General features: G+C 39.7%; 1 protein-coding gene across 2 annotated transcripts in view; it reads left to right on the plus strand.

The window, feature by feature from the left end:
- The window catches only part of myo9aa (myosin IXAa), a 108031-nt gene that overhangs the window by 51387 nt on the left and 33948 nt on the right, over window positions 1-22696 (plus strand). For both annotated transcript variants that reach the window (XM_084541165.1, XM_084541166.1), the window contains exons 3-11: window positions 4328-4422; window positions 4513-4575; window positions 6054-6153; window positions 9460-9513; window positions 11416-11513; window positions 13713-13839; window positions 14268-14357; window positions 17812-17928; window positions 18135-18269. In XM_084541165.1, coding sequence (XP_084397291.1) covers window positions 4328-4422; window positions 4513-4575; window positions 6054-6153; window positions 9460-9513; window positions 11416-11513; window positions 13713-13839; window positions 14268-14357; window positions 17812-17928; window positions 18135-18269 — 879 coding nt within the window. The remainder of the gene's footprint in view (window positions 1-4327; window positions 4423-4512; window positions 4576-6053; window positions 6154-9459; window positions 9514-11415; window positions 11514-13712; window positions 13840-14267; window positions 14358-17811; window positions 17929-18134; window positions 18270-22696) is intronic.

Genomic DNA, 22696 nt, shown 5'->3' on the forward strand with positions numbered 1-22696 from the left:
ACTCAGAGGCATAATTACTACTGGCAAAGGCATTTACTGTATCTGAATACTTCTGCATAAGGAAGTCTAATTGATTTCCTAGAAACAACAAATGCTATGACTATGATTTACCTATGCATCTAATAATTGTATTTTACTAATGATGTGATACTGTGGGGTTTCAGGAGACTGATGCCAGATGTATTGGCTTCAAATATTTTCTATTAACATGACCAAACTAGGGTTTGTTATTGAATCACAGCACAGTTATTCACACATTTGTTTTGTGGGAAAATTGAGAGAATACATGCTGTGCAGAGAGTTTTTTAGTACTGCAAGTGACTAAAACTAGTTGGCAGCCATCCCCAGCAGGATGCAGCCTGACACAGACACAAACACAAAACAACTCAAAACAACATGAAGAACAGCACAAGGTGTTGACCTGGCCTCCAAATTCATTAGATCCCAAACTGATCAAGTATCTGTGGGATGATCCACAGAGGCCCCTCCCCTCAACCCATAGGACCCAAAGGCCCCCACTAACAACATCCTGTTACCAGACACCACAGGACACCCTCAGAAGGACCATGTCCATTCTCTAATGAGACACAACTGTTTTGGAGGCACACACAATATTAGGAAGGTGGTCATAATGTTATGCCTGATCAGTTGAGCTATAAGTGGAGAAATGTGAGGAAACAACTGGACTTTGTTCATTTCTGACAATACTGTATATTTTTTACACAGCATTATATATTTTTATATAACTTAATTATCTTTATATCTGTTTCTATGTGATGAAGCTACTGGACAGAGAATTTCCCACGGCATAAATAAAGTATCTGTCTAATCTATCTAATCTAATCTAATCTAGTATTAAGCTTAGCTACAGAAAAGTATCATGCAGTATCACTTTAAAGGTACCAGAATAGATCTGGGTCAGTGAGTTTTAAACCCACAATTTAAAGAACTATTTTCTCACGGTATTTAGCATAACTGAAGCAGTTTGTGCAAGTCTCCTGTGAAAACATAACATCATCCTCCGCCTTTGTGCTCCTCGGAACGACTTTGACCGAGCCTGCAGTCAGACACATTACACCCAGAACACACTGGCACCATCTCAAGTCTGTCACTGGTCTGCCTTTGGCTGCGCCTGTGGTCTGGAGCCAAGAATAATGTCATTGACCTATTGAATCGGTGCGAATCACGTCTGTACAAACAGTTTTAGCACTGGTGTCCCTTTCGGTCTTTGTGGCCTTTCGATGGGAAAGAAATCCAACCTCGGATACTTGGCTGCTGTTGGAAATCTACATACTGTATATGCTTTTTATTCTGTTGCCACTTTTCTTCAGCCTGCTCCGTCGTCTTGAGCTTTAGTCGCTGACTTTAATTACGCAGAATAACAACAAAGGGAAAGAACACATTTGCATGGTTGTGGCTTGTTTATGTATGTTGGAGAAGGAAGACTGCAGTAAAATAACGTTTGTGCCTTAGAACAATTTTCTGAAATTGTTCTTGTGGCTGCTTTGCATTTAGATCAGTTTGGTTACTTCTGGTGAAAACATGCACATTGTGTTTGATGTTTGCATGTTACTATAGTGTTTCTGATGATGCAAGGCTGTTGTGATTGTTTCTGGCAATATCTTTATAGTCTTAAAAACTGAAATATGAACGTTTGGAAGTAGTTTATTGATCTAAAGACAGCTAGCTCTAACTGGTGAGCGTTTTCAGTCTTTTTTTGCGCACACTCACATGTTACAACTCCATTTTCATGGCAAGAAACTCCGTCTCTCCAGAGGTCAGTTATGACTCTCTCATCTCTTCTTTGGGGAGATTTGTGTTTTATTTCCGATGATACTGAGCCGGCCAAGTTTAGAAAGAATACAGTCGGCCATAAAAATGTCTACTTTGACTATGCATCTTTTTTACACAGACCAGGTGGACAAATACACAGCGAAAGAGCGTAAATCAGCTTTCAGTGTATCAGTTCTTCCACATCCTGCTTCCTGCTGGTTCAAAACAAAATGTTGAATGTTAACAAAAAGCAGTAAAAGGTCCATTATCTGACATGTCTGACCCAGGTTATTCACTCTGAAAGCAGTAAGAGCGCTTTGGTGCTCGGTTTTTATTGGCTGTCCACACAGGAAGTTCTTACTACTTCGGCACACTGACTGATGTGGGTCTGTCCTTGTCTGACCTGTAGTTCCTGAACTGGCCAGGTTAGCCAGTTCACAGACAGAGACAGGCGTGGTGAACTGAATACCAGCTCCTCTGGGAATATCACGTTTTTGGAAACGATATCGTCACTGTTCCTCTGAGTGACCTTGTTTTCTTTCTTTGTCCAGACAGTGAAGCTGAATGTTTTTTCCACAATGTCTGCCTATTTGAATGATTTGTTCGGCTTTGCGAGTCATAAATGAAGGGTGTTCATAGCTACGATCCAGCTGTTTGTGCCAGGGCCTGTGGGTAGTAGAGAGTCCAGAGCGTCCTCGGTTCCCCTTGCACCAAATTTTTTAACTTCCACTGTGACAGATTATTAATGAAACCTTCAGATGCTTTGGGAAAACGGAGCGCTCGTCTGATTTAGAAAGTTTCAGTTTATTTGCGCTTGGTTCAGACTTATTTACCTGCCAGGCTACAAGAGGTCTTTTAATGCCGTGAACAAACCCATGTGCACACTGACGACCAGAGGTGTATAGTAACGAAGTAGATGTACTTCGTTACACTACTTAAGTAGTTTTTTTGAGGATCTGTACTTTAGTTGAGTTTTTTTTTCAATCAGGACTTTTACTTTTACTCTGCTACATTTAAAAGTTAAAAAATATACTTTTACTCTGTTACTTTGACGTTTGCCACCTCGTTACTCGTACCAAATTAAAATAGAAATATGATTAATCATCGAAGGATTATCTGGAATGGGCGTGTCCAAGAGGACGAGAGGAACAACGTACGGTACTATCAAGAGGTTTAGAGGCCAGGGCGGGATGCGCGGGGTGGCAGACATCAACATGGCTACCTCCCCAGTTAACGCTGATGAGGGAGACACGGAAGACGTTACCACACTGACGGCATCTCCTTCAGTAGAAAACGACAGTCACCCATGACTAAGAGATAGGAGGCACTTTTTTGTGTTCTTAGGCAGACAGACGCTTTATTTTGTTCTCAGGCAGACACTTGATTCACTCACTCTACAAGTGTTTTTTTGTTTTTGTTTTATCATACCACATCTATTTCATTCACCCGAAAGTGGGATAACCATTTTGGTTGTTTTGCTTCTTTTTATGCGTAATATAAATGTACTTGCACTGATACTTGAGTATATTTTTTCACAAGATACTTTTGATACTTAAGTACATTTAATGTGACCTACTTTAAGACTTTTACTCAAGTGATTTTCTTATGGGTAACTTTAACTTTTACCAAAGTCATTTTCAGTTATGGTATTTGTACTTTTACGTAGTTATTTTTTTCAAGTACTGCTGACGACGATGTGCAAAGAAATACAGATTAGAAAAGACTTGTCACTTTGCCTTGTGAAGCTTTGTTTGCAGCTAGAAAAGGAAGCCTTGCCTTAATGTTGTGTTTTCCATTGCGTAGCATTAGCAAAACAATGGCGCAGCATGGTTCGTATGAAATTCAAGTGAAATTCAGCGATGGCTGTCATGCTCAAAGCTTGGCATTAGCCTTCTCCTAGCATGTTTGGATGTTAGCGAGTGGCGCTGGTTAAAGGGTGGGGTCAGGGGTGTTTTCCCATTTCACAGACACAGGGTTCGAGACAGCTCTAAGTGATTCATTCGAGGAATTTGTTTACTTGTGGTGGAGCTACAAATAACTGCAGGGTTTATATAGGGCAAAAAACTACTTCCCCTCCAGGCAGTCATACAACATAAACAGAGCTGCAAGGGGAAATACTGGACCGTCTTATTAAAGCACAACCACTACACATGTTCCACACGGCCACATGGATCCCATTACTCACTGTGGAGCTTTTTTCCATCAGGCCCGCTGGCCGCCGCTCCTTCATCCTCGCTCTGGCAATTTGTCTGCCTCTGACTTTAATAGATCCCAAAAACATGTTATTAATCTGTGTCAGGCTGACGCTGTTTGAAAGTATGTAAGAGGAAAAGCTTGCTCTGCGCCATCCAGGCTGACAACGTTTCAAGACAATGTTTGGCATGAAGCCCAAGTCTCTGTGCGCTTGACCCATAAACAAATTATCCGCACCTTGAGTCGACTCGAACGTCTCAAACTAAGCTGTGTGTAAGATATGTAAAATGTGCCTTCTTTTTTTTTTCTCTCATCTTGTATTTGTTTTCATCTTACACACATCTCTCATCTTTCCCTCCAGGCATTTGGGAACGCAAAGACAGCACATAATAACAACTCCAGTCGCTTTGGCAAGTTCATTCAGGTGAACTACCAGGAGAGCGGCACTGTGAGAGGGTGAGGAGCCAGAGATAACTACTTATGTGGTTTTTTTGTTTTCTTTAAATCACATTTTGTAGTTACTCATCTGTGTTGTGCTATTTGCAGAGCATATGTGGAGAAATACCTCCTGGAGAAGTCAAGACTGGTCTATCAAGAGCACAATGAGCGGTGAGTAGATCACAATCACAACCTCTGAAAACAAAAATAAAATTCATTGTTTCATAAGCAAGAAATTGTAAACATTGTTGTGAAGTTTGAACATGCACCGCTGAACCAGTTTGACTCGAAGTGAATTAAACTCTAAGTGGAGCTGACAGTAATATGTTGAACCGGCTGGACGGTGTGGTTGACCTCACCAGGAGGACTTCCTGTGTTAGCCACCTCTTATTGAGATGGATTGCTGACTCAGGGCCCATGAAAGCTTGTGTTTAATTGCATTTGGAGAGGATGTTGATTTCAAAGCTGCTGCACACTTTTGACCTCCAGATCTTGCAGCTATATTCTGTCATTGCACTCTGATATACGTGGGCTTGCATGACGTTTGCATTTGTTTAATACCAGTTATTGAGATGACTACTCTAAAACGAACAGCGTCAATACTCTGTCTAGTTAAAAGCCATTATGCTAAAAATACCATGCTAACATTCTAAAATACTAATCATTTTTTTGTTAACTGCATATGTTAGAGGCTAGCATGCTTAATTAAGTATGTTAAACAAAAAGGTCTGCTGTTCTTACAAGCTAGTTTGTTGTTTTACTGAATGTGACCCATAGTTGAAAATTAATGCTAACATTGGATGTTTTTATGCTAAATTTAACGAACATGTTGTTGGTAATAAGGTGGTTAAGTCAATAAGCTAGCTTGTTACTTTGCTAACTGTGAGCTGTAGTTGAAAATGAATACTAACGCTGAATGCTATTACGCTAAAAGTAAGCTTGCGCTGTTGTTGTGAACAAAGCAGCAAAAAGTCATAATAAACTAATCAATTTCGCTGTGTTAGCTTGTTAGTTTTCTGACTGTATTCATGTGCTTTTTGATTGTTAGCATGCTAAATGAAGGCATGCTAAAATAAGTATACAAAGATATATGTATTAGCATATTTGTTGTATTGCAGTATGTGCTTATCAGTGAATTATTGAACCTTTGAAAGATGACACCTCTAAAGTTATTGACCACCGTCAGTCATTTGTCTTCTTTTCTCTGAAAATGTATGCTAACATGCTAAAATGAGCTACATAGCTGATTACAAAAAAAGATCGCAAAAAAACGATGCTATGCTTTTGCTTTTTGCTATGCATTTATGCTTTTTAACAAGGCAACTAAGAAGTTCATAAGCTAATCACTATGTTAGCTTGTTACTCTCCTGACGGTAAGCTAGTTCCTGAAATGTAATGCTAACATCGAACAGTAGCTACAAAGCACAAAAAACAAAACCTTTTTCTTTGCATTACATTATTATTAATAATAAGCATTCGAGAATAGCAGACCTGTATGTATTCGGTATGTCCATTTAAGTATTTTAATATTTTAAAGAAGCAGATCTTAACTGGAAAATTATTGATTATTTTTTAGACAATTTATTAGAAATAAATAGTAGGATAGAAAGAACTCAGCATCAATCATAATACTTTTGTTTTTCTTTTAGAAACTACCACGTGTTTTACTACCTGCTGGCAGGAGCGAGCGACGAAGAGAGGACAGCCTTTCACCTCATGAAGCCTGAAGAATACCATTACCTCAGTCAGGTGGGGCCTTCAGCATCAGATGTAATATCATGCTTGCCTGTCTTATACTGGTTATGCCATGTGTTGTGATGTGTTTGAATTGTTTTTCATTTATTTGTGGAGTTGTTAATAATGTCTGAGTTGGTCTCATCAGCATGCTTGAGACACAAAGGAGGCACTGTTGGTGGCTTTCAACACACTGTAGCCTACAGTCGCTCTCACACTCCTTCACACACGCAAATCTGTAACTGAGTTTCTGCTGTCATATCTGCATGTGTGTGTGTGTGTGTGTGTATGCGTGTCTTGCAAACACTTTTGTCTCGTCTTGCCTTTTTACACCTTCACTCACACATCCTCACTTCATCACCACTGACAAACACACACACAAAGACCAAAATAGCTTTTGTCCCTCGTCTCACTTTCTTGCTGGTCGCCCACAACGAAAACAGGTTTCTCATAGCTATGAAACAAAGCCACAATAAACACAAGCACGTAAACACACACGGAATGTGGATGTTGTGTAAAGCTTGGTTCCGTCCCCGCCTCCGAACTTTGACAGTCACGCCATGACAGCGAGAGTCCAGCTCCCCTTTTCCGAAATCTTCACGCCTACGACAAAAAGAGCGCAGAATTCCTCTCATTCCTTCCAGCCGCCGATGTGCGCATGCAAACACACAAACATGCATGCATATGCATATACGCACAGCAACCTCCACTTGTATTCCTTTCCCTTTCTGTTTAGTCTGTGGAGCTTATACTGTATGTTTGAGTTTTTGCATGGATTTCACCGTCTCTCCTGTTCACGCAGTCAAGTTGACGAGTTTGCAAGCTGCATAAACTTGTTGGCAGTGGTGGCTGTTTTTTTTTCTAGTCATTTATTTTTCTCACATTTTCCCTTAATCCTAACTCTTTCAGAATTTTGCTTTGAGAAGGTCACCTGTGGTTTTGATCTACTGCACTGACATAAGAATCTTTTTTTCAGAAACTTTAAACTTTTTTTTAGGTGTGTGAAGAACTTGTGTTCTTAGTCTTTCTTTACTGTTGTGGAAGATGGAAGAAAACCCTTCAGGGTGGTGCATTTAAGGACACCTTGAATACTTTAACAAGATATGTAGCTTAGAAAGTCTAGAGCAGACAGGGGTGTTGTACCCAAAGGATCATGAGAATCCATCTGTAATTTATTGCAAATACTTCTTTCTAGCAGCTGATCTGATGGTGCTGCCTTTACAGACAGACGTGGAGAAATATTTTAACATGATTGCTGCTTACAAACAGGAACTCCCTGCAATGTAAATTCATTTTCCTAACATATCTATATGAATGGAAATCAGTGATTTCCTGGAAGGTAAAAGATGCATCATAAAAATTTGTGTGTAAACTAAATAAAAGCTAATCATTTACTCTGATTAAAGAAGATTAAAGGGACCGTTTGATAACTGTGAAGTGGAACTGTATGATGTACTTGACATAATCAGTGTATTATCTACAGTAGATGGTTCTCCAGTTCGGAGAAGCAGACTTCTCACTTGTCAGTTAATTAGGTACACCAGTGAAAACCGATGCATTCTAATATAACAGTCCTGCACTAAATCCTAGCTACATGGAGGTAATGATATCCAGTGTTTTATTAAAATAACTCTGTTGATTCATCTGTGCTTTCATTTTAGAGACTGTGGTTTGTAGTACTAATTGGTTTGTATTGTGTTGTACCAACACTTGTTTCTATTATTTTGACATTCACATTTTAGTCAGTGGGCTAGGCCAAATGACAGAAACAATTTTGTGTTTAATTCAGTACAGTTTCACGGCAACACAAACTGCATCTGCCAAAATGATCGTAGAGTTGAATCACCACACTTCTTACACAGTTTCAACATAAAGCATTAAAGCATCCACATTAAACCCGGTGGAATAAGCTTTTTGTTAAGGTTTATTGTGAATGGTTAAATATTAACAGAAAGCTCAGCAGTAAGGCTGGACGAAGGTTATTGAACAAAACAAAGAAATTAGTAAAACAAAATGAAACTAAACATGTAGACCAAGTCCTTTCTAAAAATCAAATCTCAAAAGAAAACCCTAAATCCTCAACCAAAATCAAACATCAATAAACAACACCCCATCATAAATGTGTCTTTACAAACAGTATCTAGCCAGAGTGAACAAAAAGGTGCATAAGTGAAAAGTCCAGCTCTTAGGCAACAAAACAAAGTGCTTAAATAACAAAGTTTTTGTTTCCCAAATAGTTCTAAGGTAATTCGTAGTAACGATAAGCACAAATCTCAAAACACAGTCCAGTACATGAGTATCGGCCAAACTGTGGGAGTTCTAGTCCAGTCCCCACAGAGTATTGTCAGCACGACGTTTAAATACGAAACCCTAACCAATCGGTCCTTCGAAGGGCCGTGGGGATGAGCCTCCAATGGCAGACGAGGGACGGCACAGGAAAATCTGCACACCTGAGAACTGACAGGGCAGACAAGGCAAGGGCCATAACACTGAACATTATAACGGTCACGAATGGCGATTTAGTGCAGGACTGTTATATTAATATGTGTTTGTTTGCACTTGTGTACTTAATGAACTGGCAAGTGAGTGTATTTTTGCAACCTATCCAACATCAGTTTAAGAGTATACTATATTTAGAACATTATTACTTTACTTTACCATGCTGTTAGACAGTCTTTTTTTGAATGAACACTGTTAAAAGTCTGTCTTCACCAATTCACCAGTCTCCACTGACAAAAACAAGTCATTTAAGTTGTTTCTGTACTAGAGAGAAAAGTTGAGTCAAATTCCTTGTATGTGTACATACTTGGCCATACTTGTGTGCCTTGGGTTTTTAACACATTAGTTTGGAACTGAATGTAATCAGCAATGTAAAATTAGCTCTTTTGTCAATGGAGTCTGGTTGCTTTAATCAAAGCGATACAGTTGGTGTCTATGACTTTAAGTAACGACGTCAAAGAAACTGAATTTCATATCTATAAGCCGTCTGTCCACCTTTTGAATCCTCTTTAAAAGACTTGATGTGTTCACTCATAACAGGCGCTTGTGTCTCTGTGTGTCTGTGAACGCCTCTTATGTTCGTACATCTCTGTCATCATCCGAGTCCGTGTGCTGTGAAATGTTTGACATGACTGCGAGCACTTTGGAGGTATTTGTCTCCGACTGCAATGAGCGGAGCCGTTGAGCCATCGCTTGCCATCTTAACAATACATCCTTTCATGAATCTGTGTACATGTTTAAGTGTGTAGTATCTGTTGTCATCGGAATGCTGCTTTCTAACCCTGACCTTGCCTCCTGTAAACTCTGCCTCAACATTTCCAGATGACAAAGACAACCCGCCAACAGCATTGGGACAGTTACTATGAGAGCGAAGCGGTCAGTATCTGTGCCTCAGCTGTGTGTACTGTCCGTACTGTCCGTGTGTCTGCACATGTCGGAGAAACCACCTCACCTGAGCACTTGTTGCTCGAGCCACACTTTCTCTGCACAGTTGCACACTCCTTCCCTCCCCTCTCTCTGCGCCTTTCCCTTTCTCATTTTGTTGCTTTTTGGATTATTTCCTGGTTTGGTTTGGGTAGTGTTTATTTTAGCTGTGTTTGTTTTTGCTTTCCCCTGTTGTGCTGCCTCTCTGAGTTATGGTGGTATGTCTAGTCATATCCTGGCCACTGTAGCTGCCCGTGTTGCTCTAATGTTTTTTGATCGTTGACCACTGCAGTGTTTCTAGTGCAGATGTCTCAATCTGAAGTTGAGGTCCCCAATAAATTACAAAGAAACGTTGCCAATTTTAGGTTAAGACGTTTGCTAATTCAGATCACGTTCTGCACTAGAAATGCTGAATTGGAGGATGTCAATGATCAAAAAAGGTCTTTTGTGATTTGTGTTGGGATCCTTTGGCCTTTGTGGATATTTATTGTTTGTTTCTCCCTCATTTTACACTTCTTCTGTCTCAATAAGTCTCCTGTATTTTAAAAACAATGTTGTTAAAAGCTCTAAAAATAGAAAATGCTTTAAATATGCATTGAAATGACTTATATTAGTAATCACATAAAAATCATATGTAAAATAAGTATTTAAAAGTGATGTATTTTACTGAATATTATTTTTATAATCCTTTAAATAACTTTCATACTGCACTGACAGGTTGTTTTCATTGAAAAGAAGCTAGAAGCAACCTAAAATAAATAAATAAAAACAGATTGATTTTCTAGCCGTGGAAATCAAACACCAGAGTCATGAATAGGTCAGTGTGAGTTTTAGCCGCGAAAGGGCCCGAGAGCGAAGGAGGCGAGACGGAGGCACGTTGGCGTAAGTGTGAGTCTCGTGTTTGAAGTGTTTGTCTTTCTGGGGCCTTGGTATGTGATAATTATGGCAGCCATAGTGGAATGGGCCCATAAAGCAAAGAGCAGGGCTCACATTACGGTGGGTGTGTGTGTAGTGAAGGACTGTGTAGTTATGTAGTTACATCAAAGCGTGAGTTTCTAGTCTGGGAAACGTTTTTTTCCCTTTCGCCATAAACAACTAATCAAGATTCAGATTTATCCAGATGTTTACTCCTTGTCATGTGCATCTGCCTGCTTAATAATGTATTACCTTTTCTTTTGCGAGGACTCCGTGATCCTGGTATTACTGTGTTGTCAGTAATACCTTCGCTTCACATGTATTCATGTACCTTGTAAAATTTGCACTTGCTTACGTGCACTTACATGCACATTAGCGTTTGTCTGCACACGTCACCGTTAAAGGAAACTCCTTCCCGTGTCTCCTCTCTGCTACTTTAGCGTATTCGCCAGTATTGCTGCTCCTCTCAGCTCGGTTTCCAGCTTCGCCAAAATTTCTGTGGACTGGTTTTAAAGAGGAAGCCAGGCCAGATTTTCCACTACATGAGCAGAAGCTACGCATGCTGCTCTTCACCACTCACTCTGCACATAAGACTGGAGTGTTGCTGTTTTCTTTGACCCCAAACTTCTTAATGATAGCTTATTTTAGTATGACTCAATCATTTGGTCTGCTTCAGGCAGCTATGCTGTTTTTTTTTTTGTTTTTTTTTTTTTCAGCTACAAAGTTAACCCGAAAAACTATTTTAAGCGTCTTTACCAGACAATCTGTAAACATTCACAGCATTAAGGCGCTGTGTATGTCAACAGTCTTTAGTAAGTCCTTCTAAAACCTCAGAGTAACTTGTCATTAGGTCTTTTGGCTTCCAGGCTGTGTCGTCATAGCTGCTGCATGCCTGATAACAACGCGGTGACGCTTTTTTTCTTTCTTTTTTTTTGGTAGGACTGCTTCACTGTTGAAGGAGAGGACCTGAAGCATGACTTTGAGAGGCTTCAGCTGGCCATGGAGATGGTGGGCTTTCTTCCCGCCACGCGCAAACAGTGAGTGATACACACAAACCGCAACGAGTGAGATGAGATAAACAGTTCCCCGTGGCAGGTTTGTTTTAGAAACGAGAAATATCCAAACACACATATCCAAAAAAGGACCTGGATGACTGAGAACCTTCACAGACATTACCCACAGCATTAACCGCATAAAGATGGTATTTCTTGACAATTTATCTCTGCTATCAAGTGTTTACACATTTGACACGACACATATTCATTCATATACTGTTTAGCAGCCGCTGCCACATACTCTACTTAGTCCCCTGAATGTGTATAATGCTGCAAATCATCACCATTGCCAGTAATGGATGGATGGATACAAAGATATATAGATAAGTTGATATAAAGATAGATGGATACTTTATTTATCCCGTGGGAAATTCGGTGTAAAGTAGCATCATTACATACTTTACACAGGGGGAATTACACTCGGCAAAAAAGGGTAAAAAAATAAAATAAAACTGAGGTACAGTGTATAAAGTATGTATTGTATAAAATATTCAAATATATATAAACAATATACAAAGTATATATAACAATATACTAAAATGTATAAAATACACTATATACAATATACAAACTATATACAAAATACAAGTGTCAAGTATATACAAGTGTGTGTGTGTGTGTGTGTGTGTGTGTGTGTGTGTGTATATATATATATATATATATATATATACACACAGCATATATATATACATACAGTATATGTATATACATACAGTATATGTATATATAACATTATATATTATTCTAAGAAAATAATATACAAAGGTATATATAATATATACAATATGCTAGTGTGCACAGACACACACGATATGTAGTTATATAGATGTATAGATATCGAGTACAGTATATACTGTGATATGAAAGATATTTAAGTTATATAATAATATTAATTTATAATGCTGCGTAAAAAATATACAGTAGCAACAGCAGCAGTGGCCACAGTCCAGTTGTTTCCTCACAGGGAGGCAGGCATTTTTTGGTTAACCAAAAAAATGAATCAACATAACTTCCTCTGCTAATCTTTTATTTGAATATAATGAGATGACATATTTCTACATGCTATCTATGAATGAACAACCTGTTTCAATTTTCAACTAGTGATGCTATTAATCACAAAAGTTCAGATCTATTAGGTGTGAGTGGCCTAATTAGGAAACGTGTTGTTAACTATATTCTGCCTTGAATTAGCAAAGGCAGTGTTGAGAATGATTTAACTTCAGTGATCAGTTTCGAGCTGATTGTAATTGTAAGTGCAGCTATATTATTAATCTGCAATAATACAACTTAAACCCACTCAGACTGCAATGTTTATACAGAATACAGAAAGCTTTATTAATCCCCAAAGGGCAATTCAGTTTCTACAGTCCACCATCTAGAGTAGACATACAACCATTCACACAGCAGTACATAGCAGGAGTAGCATGATATGGCCTGGGTCCAAGTACAGTTAATAAGTAATAAACATCAGAAGCAGAATAAATAATGATAAAAAAAGAATACAATTAACCACTTTTCCTGATAGAGAATCAAGTATGATAAAAATAAGATAAAAATAGCAGCCCGTAATAAAAGGTAATATATGCTTATTAGAAACACATATTAATAACTAAAAAATTAAAGATTGCCAAGTTAAAAAATGAGTAATAAATAACTTGATAAATAAATGGAAGATGAATTACACATATCCGTTCTACCTAAAGTGCATTGTGCCAAGAACAGATCAGTTAATAATTATTTCCTCAACTCAGTATTTAACAGCGTAATAGCTGAAGGAATAAATGATCTTGGATAACGGTTTCTCTTTCTGGGAGGCAGCAAGTAACGCCAACCTGATGGAATAAGAACAAATTAATTTCCAAGAATATGATGTTGGTTCATCAGACTTTTTGCTTTTCGGAGGACACGTTTCTCCCAAAGAGAATTCAGGTCGCACATTTGGATTGCAATAATTTTGGAGCAGACTTTCACAATATTATTTAAACAGTTTGGGTCCGTCACTGTTATATTAATGAAAGTCTACATCATGCAGTTTTATAGCTCCATAATTGCGATGATGTCGATGAGCTTTTGCAGTCCTACTGGTGTGTGATTATTTTAATCAAATGTTGAAAATGATATTAAAATCAAAAGACTCCGCTTGCGCAGCGTGATTCCAATGTTTTCTGAACTGTCCTTCAGGATCTTCTCTCTGTTGTCGGCCATCCTCCACCTGGGTAACATCCGCTACAAGAGGAAAACCTACAGGGACGATTCGATAGATATCTGCAACCTTGAGGCGCTGCCTGTGGTCTCAGAACTCCTGGAGGTACAGCGAAATCAATCGGTCGATCTCTAAAATTATCAAATTCAGATGCAGTGAAGCACATCATTGCATGTTTGTGCTCTGTTGAGGTTTGTATTCCGCTCTAATTTGGCATCAAGACTTTCCACTAGCATTTACGTATTGGATAATTATTGTGGAGGACGTGCACTGTCATATTTACAAATGAAAAGATCTCTCCTTTTTCTTTCCTTCCACTTAAAAAGATTTTTGTGACAAAGTGCAGCGTGATAGTGGGACAATGTTTGTCATGGGAGTAGAAATTGCTAATGTAGACGTTTTAAAGCTCTCCGTCAGCTTGGCACCCGGCGCTGAATTACTTAAAACATTGTCAGAGGATGAAAGGCGCCTCTAAAAGGAAATGTCAGGCTTCGTCTCAGGGCTCTTAACTCTTATCTCACTGTCATCACCAGGTCAAAGAGGAGATGCTGTTTGAAGCCCTGACAACGCGGAAGACGGTTACTGTGGGAGAGAAGCTGATCGTTCCCTACAAACTGTCCGAGGTGAGAATGCAGCTGCTTTCCCGGCTTGTCCTAACAGTAAATAAATGGAAGTCTAAATACAACAAAGCAGCAGAAGGTTTCTGTCAAACTCAGAGACGTCTCAGTTGTTATTATTTCACGTGGCAGATTTCGGTGAGTGTCTTTTGTCTAGACTCGGACTGTGTTCACCTCAGTTGTTAAATCAAGATCGTGAGCTTTAAGTGTGCGTTTAAGTCAGATTTTCTGCATTTTTGAAAAGGTATGTTGTTGTGTGTGAAGTTTAATCTGCTTTTAGCAGACACAATATATCTTCCTCTGATTGCTAAAGCAGTGTACTCTGAAATGTAAACGATGGCAGACACAATATGTTGTCCGACAAACTGAAAGATGCACTTTTTAATCCGTGTGCGTAAACACATTTTATCAACTGGATGGTTGAGCTTCTTCAGCCCGACTGGGCTGTGTTTACAGGACAGCGTGCACCGGTATCTCCTCTTGTTCTCGCCCTCTCTATCTGCAGCTCCCCGGGTCTACGGCCACACATGAACGCACACAACAGCGCACACTTACAAACACACATGCACAAAGTCCTTCAGACTGTTTAGAGAGAAGCAAAGGCATTTCAAGCCCCTCTAAGGTTTTCATTGGGACCTCCGCTCTGAAAACAAACACTTCACGGTCTGCAGACGAGAGCCATCTGAAAAGAGAGGAGGGATCGGTATAGAGAGTGGACCCTTACACATTTTATTGCAGATATTATAATGCACTTGTTATGACGGCTCAGTATTTCATACCCTAGAGAAGCTCTTGCACACTTATCGCGAGTCTAATGAAATTATATTCTTATTTTTTTTTACGCTGCAAATGTTTTATAAAAAAGTCCCGATAGTATTTTACCACAGTTTTTCCTCCCGGAAGATGGTGCTGTGTCGTATGTACATTCCCATCCAACAGCCTCATAATGGCCTGCTGGATATTTAGGAGTCGTTTCATATGAATAAACTGTGATTGTTTTGGTAGCGAACTGGGTGGTCTCCGTGTAAATATTGCTCCATCAGTCTCAACAATCTCATTGCCCGTTAACTGAAATCACACAGTTGGAAACCTCAAAGAAATCTGAGCGTTTCTCTAATGAGTTTTTGCCGTTTGGTCAGATTCATGAGGCTATTGGATGTTTTAAATGTAACTTCCTCTAAATAATGAAAGACTTACGGGTCATGAGGGCACAGTGTGTATAGAGTTTTAAGGCATATTTGGTCTGGGGATGCTAAAAATATCCTGGTTAATTATTTAGAAACTAGGGCATTTTAACTCGGGGTAGCCTCTCAGTGGTTTGTTTTGTTTCTTGAATCGGTGGCTCTCCTTTGCTGCAGCGAGGTCAAATCTTTCCAGCGGATACAGGAATTAGAAAGTCTCTCTGACTAATTTGACAAGGAAGCTTTTGTCAAATAGTTCTCTGCGAAGACACTATTCTTTCGTTTTACTGTAAATACAAGGCGATGCAAAATTTATGATCGTTATTCCATCTGTGACGTTAGCAGATGACTTCTGGTTGATCTGCTTATTAACGGTAATGTTTCTTCTTGACCTCGTCTTCAGTTGTGAGCCTCTGCAGCCTCGTCCATCGTGACTTATCGGCAAATCTGATGAGTCAACCTGAGGATGGTTACTCCGGCTGTTGATATTAATAATGACCCGGGGATGTTCTGCTTTGACACAGCGCAGTTTAAAACAATCTTCACTTCTGTGCCAAAGTTCCAGTAAGGACTATCTGAGACGTTTTTTGGACGTCAACACACTCTCTTTTCTCCTGGCTGTCTGCTTTTTGCATTTTAAACTATCCTATTTTAAAATTTTCCATCCACAAAATCTGAGTGCAAAGGCTGCCGGGAAGTACTGAAAGGACCGTGGAGATGTGATTTACAGTCGGGTCAAAGTGTAAATGGTTGATTTTAAAGTATAAACACAACCTTCGGCTCATCTTAACTCATTTGTGAGTCGAGAGGTGTTTAAACTAGGCCAGTGTTTTCAGAGTTTTACATGTTAACGTCGATATAAATCTGTTTTATATTATAATACCTCCATTCATTGAACTGAAGTGTAGTGTTACCAGGCTGGGGTTTTCAAGGGCACGCTCTAATGTGTAATACAGATGTGTGGGACACTGAGTTTACAAGGTTCACTCAGGAATAATGTCTTCAGGAGTGTTGAGCATCAGCTGGCACCTTAAATAATGACTGTACTCCATAAAGGCATGACTCAGGCAACGCATTATAACATGCTCGACAACAGCTATGATTAAAAAAATATAAATACTGTTAACATAGATAGCAAGTAAACAAAGTAAAATCAAAAAAGATGAAATTTCAAATGCAAGCAGCCCGAAAACAGTTATCAACACTATCCTGTATACACCAGTCAGCCACAACATTAAAACCAAGCAAGCAGTCAAGTGAAAACAGTGAAGATCTCATTACCTGGGTCCTGGCATTTATGTGGATATTTTTTTGGTATGTATCACCACTGCAGACGAGGACCACCCCACAAGAGCTGCTGTGTTGGAGATGCTCTGACCCAGTTGTCTAGCCATTGCAGCTTGGCCCTTGTCAAAGTCGCTCAAAAACATCCACTTGTGCATTTTTCCTGCTTGTCTGTGAAGGTTTTCAGCCATCCAGGTCATGGTATATCCAAAAAATGTTTTAAAAAAAGGCAACTGGGCTTGTAAAGCTTTTTGAGAAGACGTTGAGGTTGAGGTTTAAATAGGAAACTCTGTGGGAATAACCCATCAGAAAACTTGACTTGTTTCTGTTAATGACCAGAAACTGGTGCAACTAATTTCCATTCACTGCTAGATACTTAACTGTTGTTAAGGGGGGACTGTTTGTCCCTGTCCTCTTTCCCCAAGAATGGTGCTCTAAGGACCCATTATCAGTCAGAGGCTCCAGTCTCGAGGTGTGAATGGGATTGAAACTTCTTGGGGGCAGAAGTTAAAATTGTGTTGTAAATTGATGGCAGATTAAATCTCAGTCCATCTCCTCTGTTTAGAGAAGGCTTTTCCAATCTGACATAGATGGCTTCCTTTACTCTTCTTTCAAGCCATCTGCCTTCCCTGGCTAAGTTCAAGCAAGTTTCTGATGGGTTATACCCTCAGAGTTTCCTATTTATACCTCAATTTCCAACCAGTCCCTTAGAACTGAAGAAGCCAGAAGTCCAGTTGCCTTTTTTAAACACTTTTTGGATAATTTTCTGTTTCTAATGCATCAAATTTGAGACCAAAATGTTCACTTGCTGCTACCTAATACACCTTATCCACTGGTGCCACGACGACGAGATTATCAGTGTTATTCACTTCACTGGTCATAATATTATTGCAGATCAGTGTACATTTGTACAGAGGCCGGTCTCTTTGCGTCCCTCATGTTTCTCACTTCATGTGTGATTAATTGCTAACGTACGTCCGTGTGTCCACCTCCAGGCTGGTACGGTGCGAGACTCCATGGCTAAGTCCTTGTACAGCGCTCTGTTTGACTGGATTGTCTTCAGGATCAACCACGCTCTGCTCAACATCAAAGACCTCGAGGAGACCACCAAGGTGAGACCACAATAAATATATTAGACATGAGAGAGAGAGTGATGTTTTTGTCTGACTAGAAGCTTTCAAAATATTTAACAAGGAGCTAAAAATGATAAGTACGCATGGCATTTTGTTAAATCTCAAAGATTTCACAGCATATGAGATTATGCAAAGTATTATGTTTTCTTTGCATTTTTAATTTATTTTTTTGGTGTCTTCATCAGATCTTGTCCATCGGAGTGCTCGACATTTTTGGTTTCGAGGATTACGAGAACAACAGCTTCGAGCAGTTCTGCATCAACTTCGCCAACGAGCGTCTGCAGCATTACTTCAACCAGCACATCTTCAAGCTCGAACAAGTGAGACGCTTCTTAACTCAACTTTACTCAACTCAACTTTATTTATAAAGCCCTTTAAAACAGCTGTGGCTGACACAAAGTGCTATACATAAAATACAACCTAAAATATAAGACATCAAACATAAGAGACAATATAAAAGCAATAAAAACAATATAAAAACAATAATAAATGATAAACAGTATTAAAATAATAATAAAACAGAACAGAAAACAGGGTTTCATGCTGTGTTAAAGGCCAAAGAATAAAAATGGGTCTTAAGATGTGTTTTAAAAATGGACAGCGAAGGGGCTTGTCTGATGTGTAGGGGGAGATCGTTCCATAATTTAGGACCGGCAACAGAAAAGGCTCTATCCCCTCTGAGCCTCCGTTTGGCCCTTGGTACCTCCAGGAGCAGCTGATCAGCTGACCTGAGGCACCGGGCAGGAGTGTAAGGATGGAGCAGCTCAGAGAGGTAAGGCGGGGCGAGACCATTTAAAGATTTAAAAACAAATAAAAGAATCTTAAAATGGACTCTAAAATGCACAGGCAGCCAATGGAGAGAGGCTAAAATGGGAGTAATGTGCTCCCTCTTACGTGCTCCAGTTAAAAGGCGAGCGGCAGCATTTTGAACCAACTGGAGACGTGCGAGGGAGGATTGGCTGACTCCAAGATAAAGTGCGTTACAGTAATCCAGCCGCGAAGTAATGAAGGCGTGGATTACTGTTTCAAAATGCTTACGTGCAAGGAAAGGCTTCACCTTTGCCAGCTGCCTAAGGTGAAAGAAGCTGGACTTTACTATTGCACCAATTTGCCGATCAAGTTTAAAATCACTATCCATCCTAAAACCCAAGTTTGTGACTATTTGCTTCCTGTAACCCACCAAGGGGCCCAAATCAACAGGAGGTGGTTTGCTGGGGCCACCGGGACTGAACACCATCACTTCAGTTTTATTTTCTTAAGTAGGAGATGCTTTTAAACGATGTGAAAACAACAATTCTCAGGAGCCGGCTTCCTATTCGAGGCTTTTTTTTTTTTTTAACAGAAGCAAGCTCCCGTATCAGTGCTTATTATTATAACATACAATCTGCCCGCTGAAGTTCTAGCTCGGTGACCGTTTCCAGGAAAATCCTCTAACACATCGCACAGTGCAGATACATTTACACTGACACCAAAACAATGGAGGAATTTTTCCTTACGTTATGCAACTGGGTTAGTGGGGAAGCTGACGGCTATGTGACTGCACTCACCCCTCCCTGCGACCACCCCGACTCAGGATGTATGTTCTCTTTAAGTGAGCTGATTATCTTCAAAGGCCCTTTTAAAGTCACGCTCCTTAAGATTTGGCTTTAAGTTAAACGTCGTGTTTACCTTGAGTTTGACCGAATCAGCTGCCTGCCCTGACATGTCGCTTGAGTTACGCTGATATGTGAAGGCCTCAGCTGGAGCTCTAAGTCGTTCCCACCTCATACAAAGGCAGCTGTCGACAAATTTTATCTTAAATGCATGTGATAAATATTTCATCTTGTAGATATATGTAGAGAAGAGAGACCTCAAATACTTCTATGTGCTGCAGGTCAAAGGGTTAAATTAAGTTGTGGTTGGTTAGTCATGTAGTCTGACGGCTTATTGAAGTGAGCTGCTTTTCTTCAAAACATATTTAAGAACAGGCCAAATATTTTAAAAAGATAAATCACAGAGCATCCTCTGTCTTAAGTATCTTTAATTAGTTTGTTGTGGATTTTTTTTTTAGCCTCTTTCAACATCTCCGTCTTGTATACTTCTTTTTAAGACTTTGGCTTCCAGCGTTTGTTGATACTCAGGATCCCGCAATACTTCCTGTGCTACTAGTTACTGCATGAACCCTAGTCATAACAGATTCAGCCTCTAGCAAAACAGTTGTGCTGCGCTCTGTGCTGCATCCTCTGTTTTTGTTTATGTATCTGTAAACGCTTGACGAGTTAGTTTTTCTTGCACCGCATGACCATTTTTTTGTTTTTTTTTTAGCAGTCCTGCTGGATCTAATCTGTCGTCTCGACGTCACCCTTTCCCTGTTTTTTCTTTATAAACTGTAATTTAACACACGCTTTTGGCAGCTTTGGAAGATTTAAAGAATGTGTTTAATCCCAGGTGAAGACGTGACGAGAGGTTGATAGGTTTTAGAACATGAATTTTTCTGTGGCGTTAACAAGAGGATAGAGTTACTGGGTTTTCTCTGGAAAAAAAAAAAGTCTGTTGTAATGGACACCATTGAATGACACCAGGAACAATTGGTTGCGTTATAAAGAGCTTTGACACTCTTATTTAGTCAGCATGTTTGAATTGAGGCCTACTGAGTCAAATACAGTACTGTATATAAAGTTAAACTAAAGGCTCTTTTAAAGTACTGCGGGACATAGACGCCCTGTTTAGAGTATATTGACCATCTAAATACCCAGTTGTTAAACAAGCGAACCCTGTCAAAATCTGTAAATCCTTCTATTGATTTCTAATGCTTTCCATGGATCAGGCTGCCGTTGCAGCTTTTAAGATGCATTTTCATCACTGTATCCAATAACAGAATAAAATCCATGTTTTTGTTAATGTTTCAGCTCGTGCAATACATAAAATTAAAACAGATTTGATTATGAACCGTTCCACCAAAGACTCGACTGGAGGAAACTGAGCAGCTTTATAATAGGGTAGGTACAGTACTGGATTAGTTGCATCTGGAAAAATCGATGAACATCCCCGAGGCAGCCTGAAAACCTCTGAAAATAATTCAAGCAGGATAGGCTGACCAAGAGCTAGCGAGCTTCATATTTCCACACCCTCGTCTACTGTTACATGCAATATATTTCCATCCCTCTGATGAGTCACTCTGTTGGAGCAGACTGGGCCTGGATGGTTTGCTTAAGGGCACTTTATGGTCATTTTAAGGAGGAATAGTTTTTATTTTCCAGCTCTTTTAAACAGACTGTAAATGGACTTTAAATTAAATCAAAAATAATCCAAATATTACAAAACTGTATTGAACGTGGACTATGGGAGTTTGATGCCGATCTTAACTAAAGTTACACGTCACTTCTTGTTAGTCAGCAGCTGTGAGCCAACATTAAAATCTGTCACCATGATATATGAAAGAAATGAGGAAGATGTCCATGACACAAAGGTGGGAGGATGGAGGATGTAAATTTAGCCTATATCCCTCTAACTTCTCGTCTGAGGCTGCAAAAACCTCTGAGCCTAAAAATACCTGTAATGCCCTAACATGACACACACAGTACACATTGCAGCTCATGTGCTGTACAGTATATAACTCCTTTTAGACATGCATCCCTTTCACAGCGTCGGATTAATTAGAAATACACTTCTCGTAATGTTCCTGTCGTCTGAAATCACTGTAATTAATGTTAAACTCTTACGTACATAGTTGTGCATCTAACCCCCATTTAACCCTCCTGACAATCTGTGGAGAGATTTGATGAGGACCTCGCTCTGAACTGAAGTTGGCCCCAGATTATCTGGTAACGTGAGGTGTTTACATATCAGCTCTTAACCTTTCCTGAACTGCTTACAAGACTCATCAGGGCCGTCCCGATTAATAGTCTACAGGGAGACGGAGCAGCTGACGGTGTAAATGTAACCATCCTACCCCCTAAGGCTAACGTTAGCTTAACATACTACTGTTGACAGTTATTAAAAACTGACCGTCTCGCATCTAATGTCCATTTTCTTTCCGAAGAATGGACACCTCTTCTTTTTCTTCTCCTTCTTCTGCTGCTGCTGCTGCTGCTGCTTGTTGTTCTTTTTATGTGATTGGTAGTTGGCAAACTGGGCTTGCAGGTGCATTACCACCACTCACCAGACTGGATCAGTACGTTTGCCATGGTCTCCATTTCGTTCACATCCAATTCCCTGTGTGATCACATGGGCTGGTGCATTCAGTCTCCCTGATTTTGCATGTTAATCTAAGTAGCACCCTGTAGAGAGTTTTATTGCAAATGAGTGCAAGAGATTAGAAAGAACATCTGTTTCTTCTCAAAATCGGGTAGAATTTTATAACCCACGTAGTCTGAGATCAGCATTAGTCGTAATGCATAATGCAGTCACTGGGCTATCTGTAGAAACATTGCCGAGAAGCTGATTCTGCAGATTCTTTTCTTGTAGGTTTATGTCAACATAAGATTGAATCACAGTATTTAAAGGAAGATGATTTGAAGCCATGTCAAGAGGGTGGAAACAGTATCCTGTGCAACATAATGCAGCCCGTTACAGCACCCCCTCCACAAACCGCAGCTCAGTGATTACCAAAGAGTTGAGTCAGCTCTCATCTGACTCACAGATTGAATATTGTAAGCTTCACATACGTTAATTCCAGGGCTGCTGAACCGCACTACACAGGTGTTCACTTGACAGTTCCCTGGCCTCTGTGCGTCTAAATGCTTGGTTAAAGAAAAAAAAAATGCTC

The sequence above is a fragment of the Chelon labrosus genome, assembly GCF_963514085.1.
Source record: "Chelon labrosus genome assembly, chromosome: 3".
Classification (NCBI taxonomy): Eukaryota; Metazoa; Chordata; class Actinopteri; order Mugiliformes; family Mugilidae; genus Chelon; species Chelon labrosus.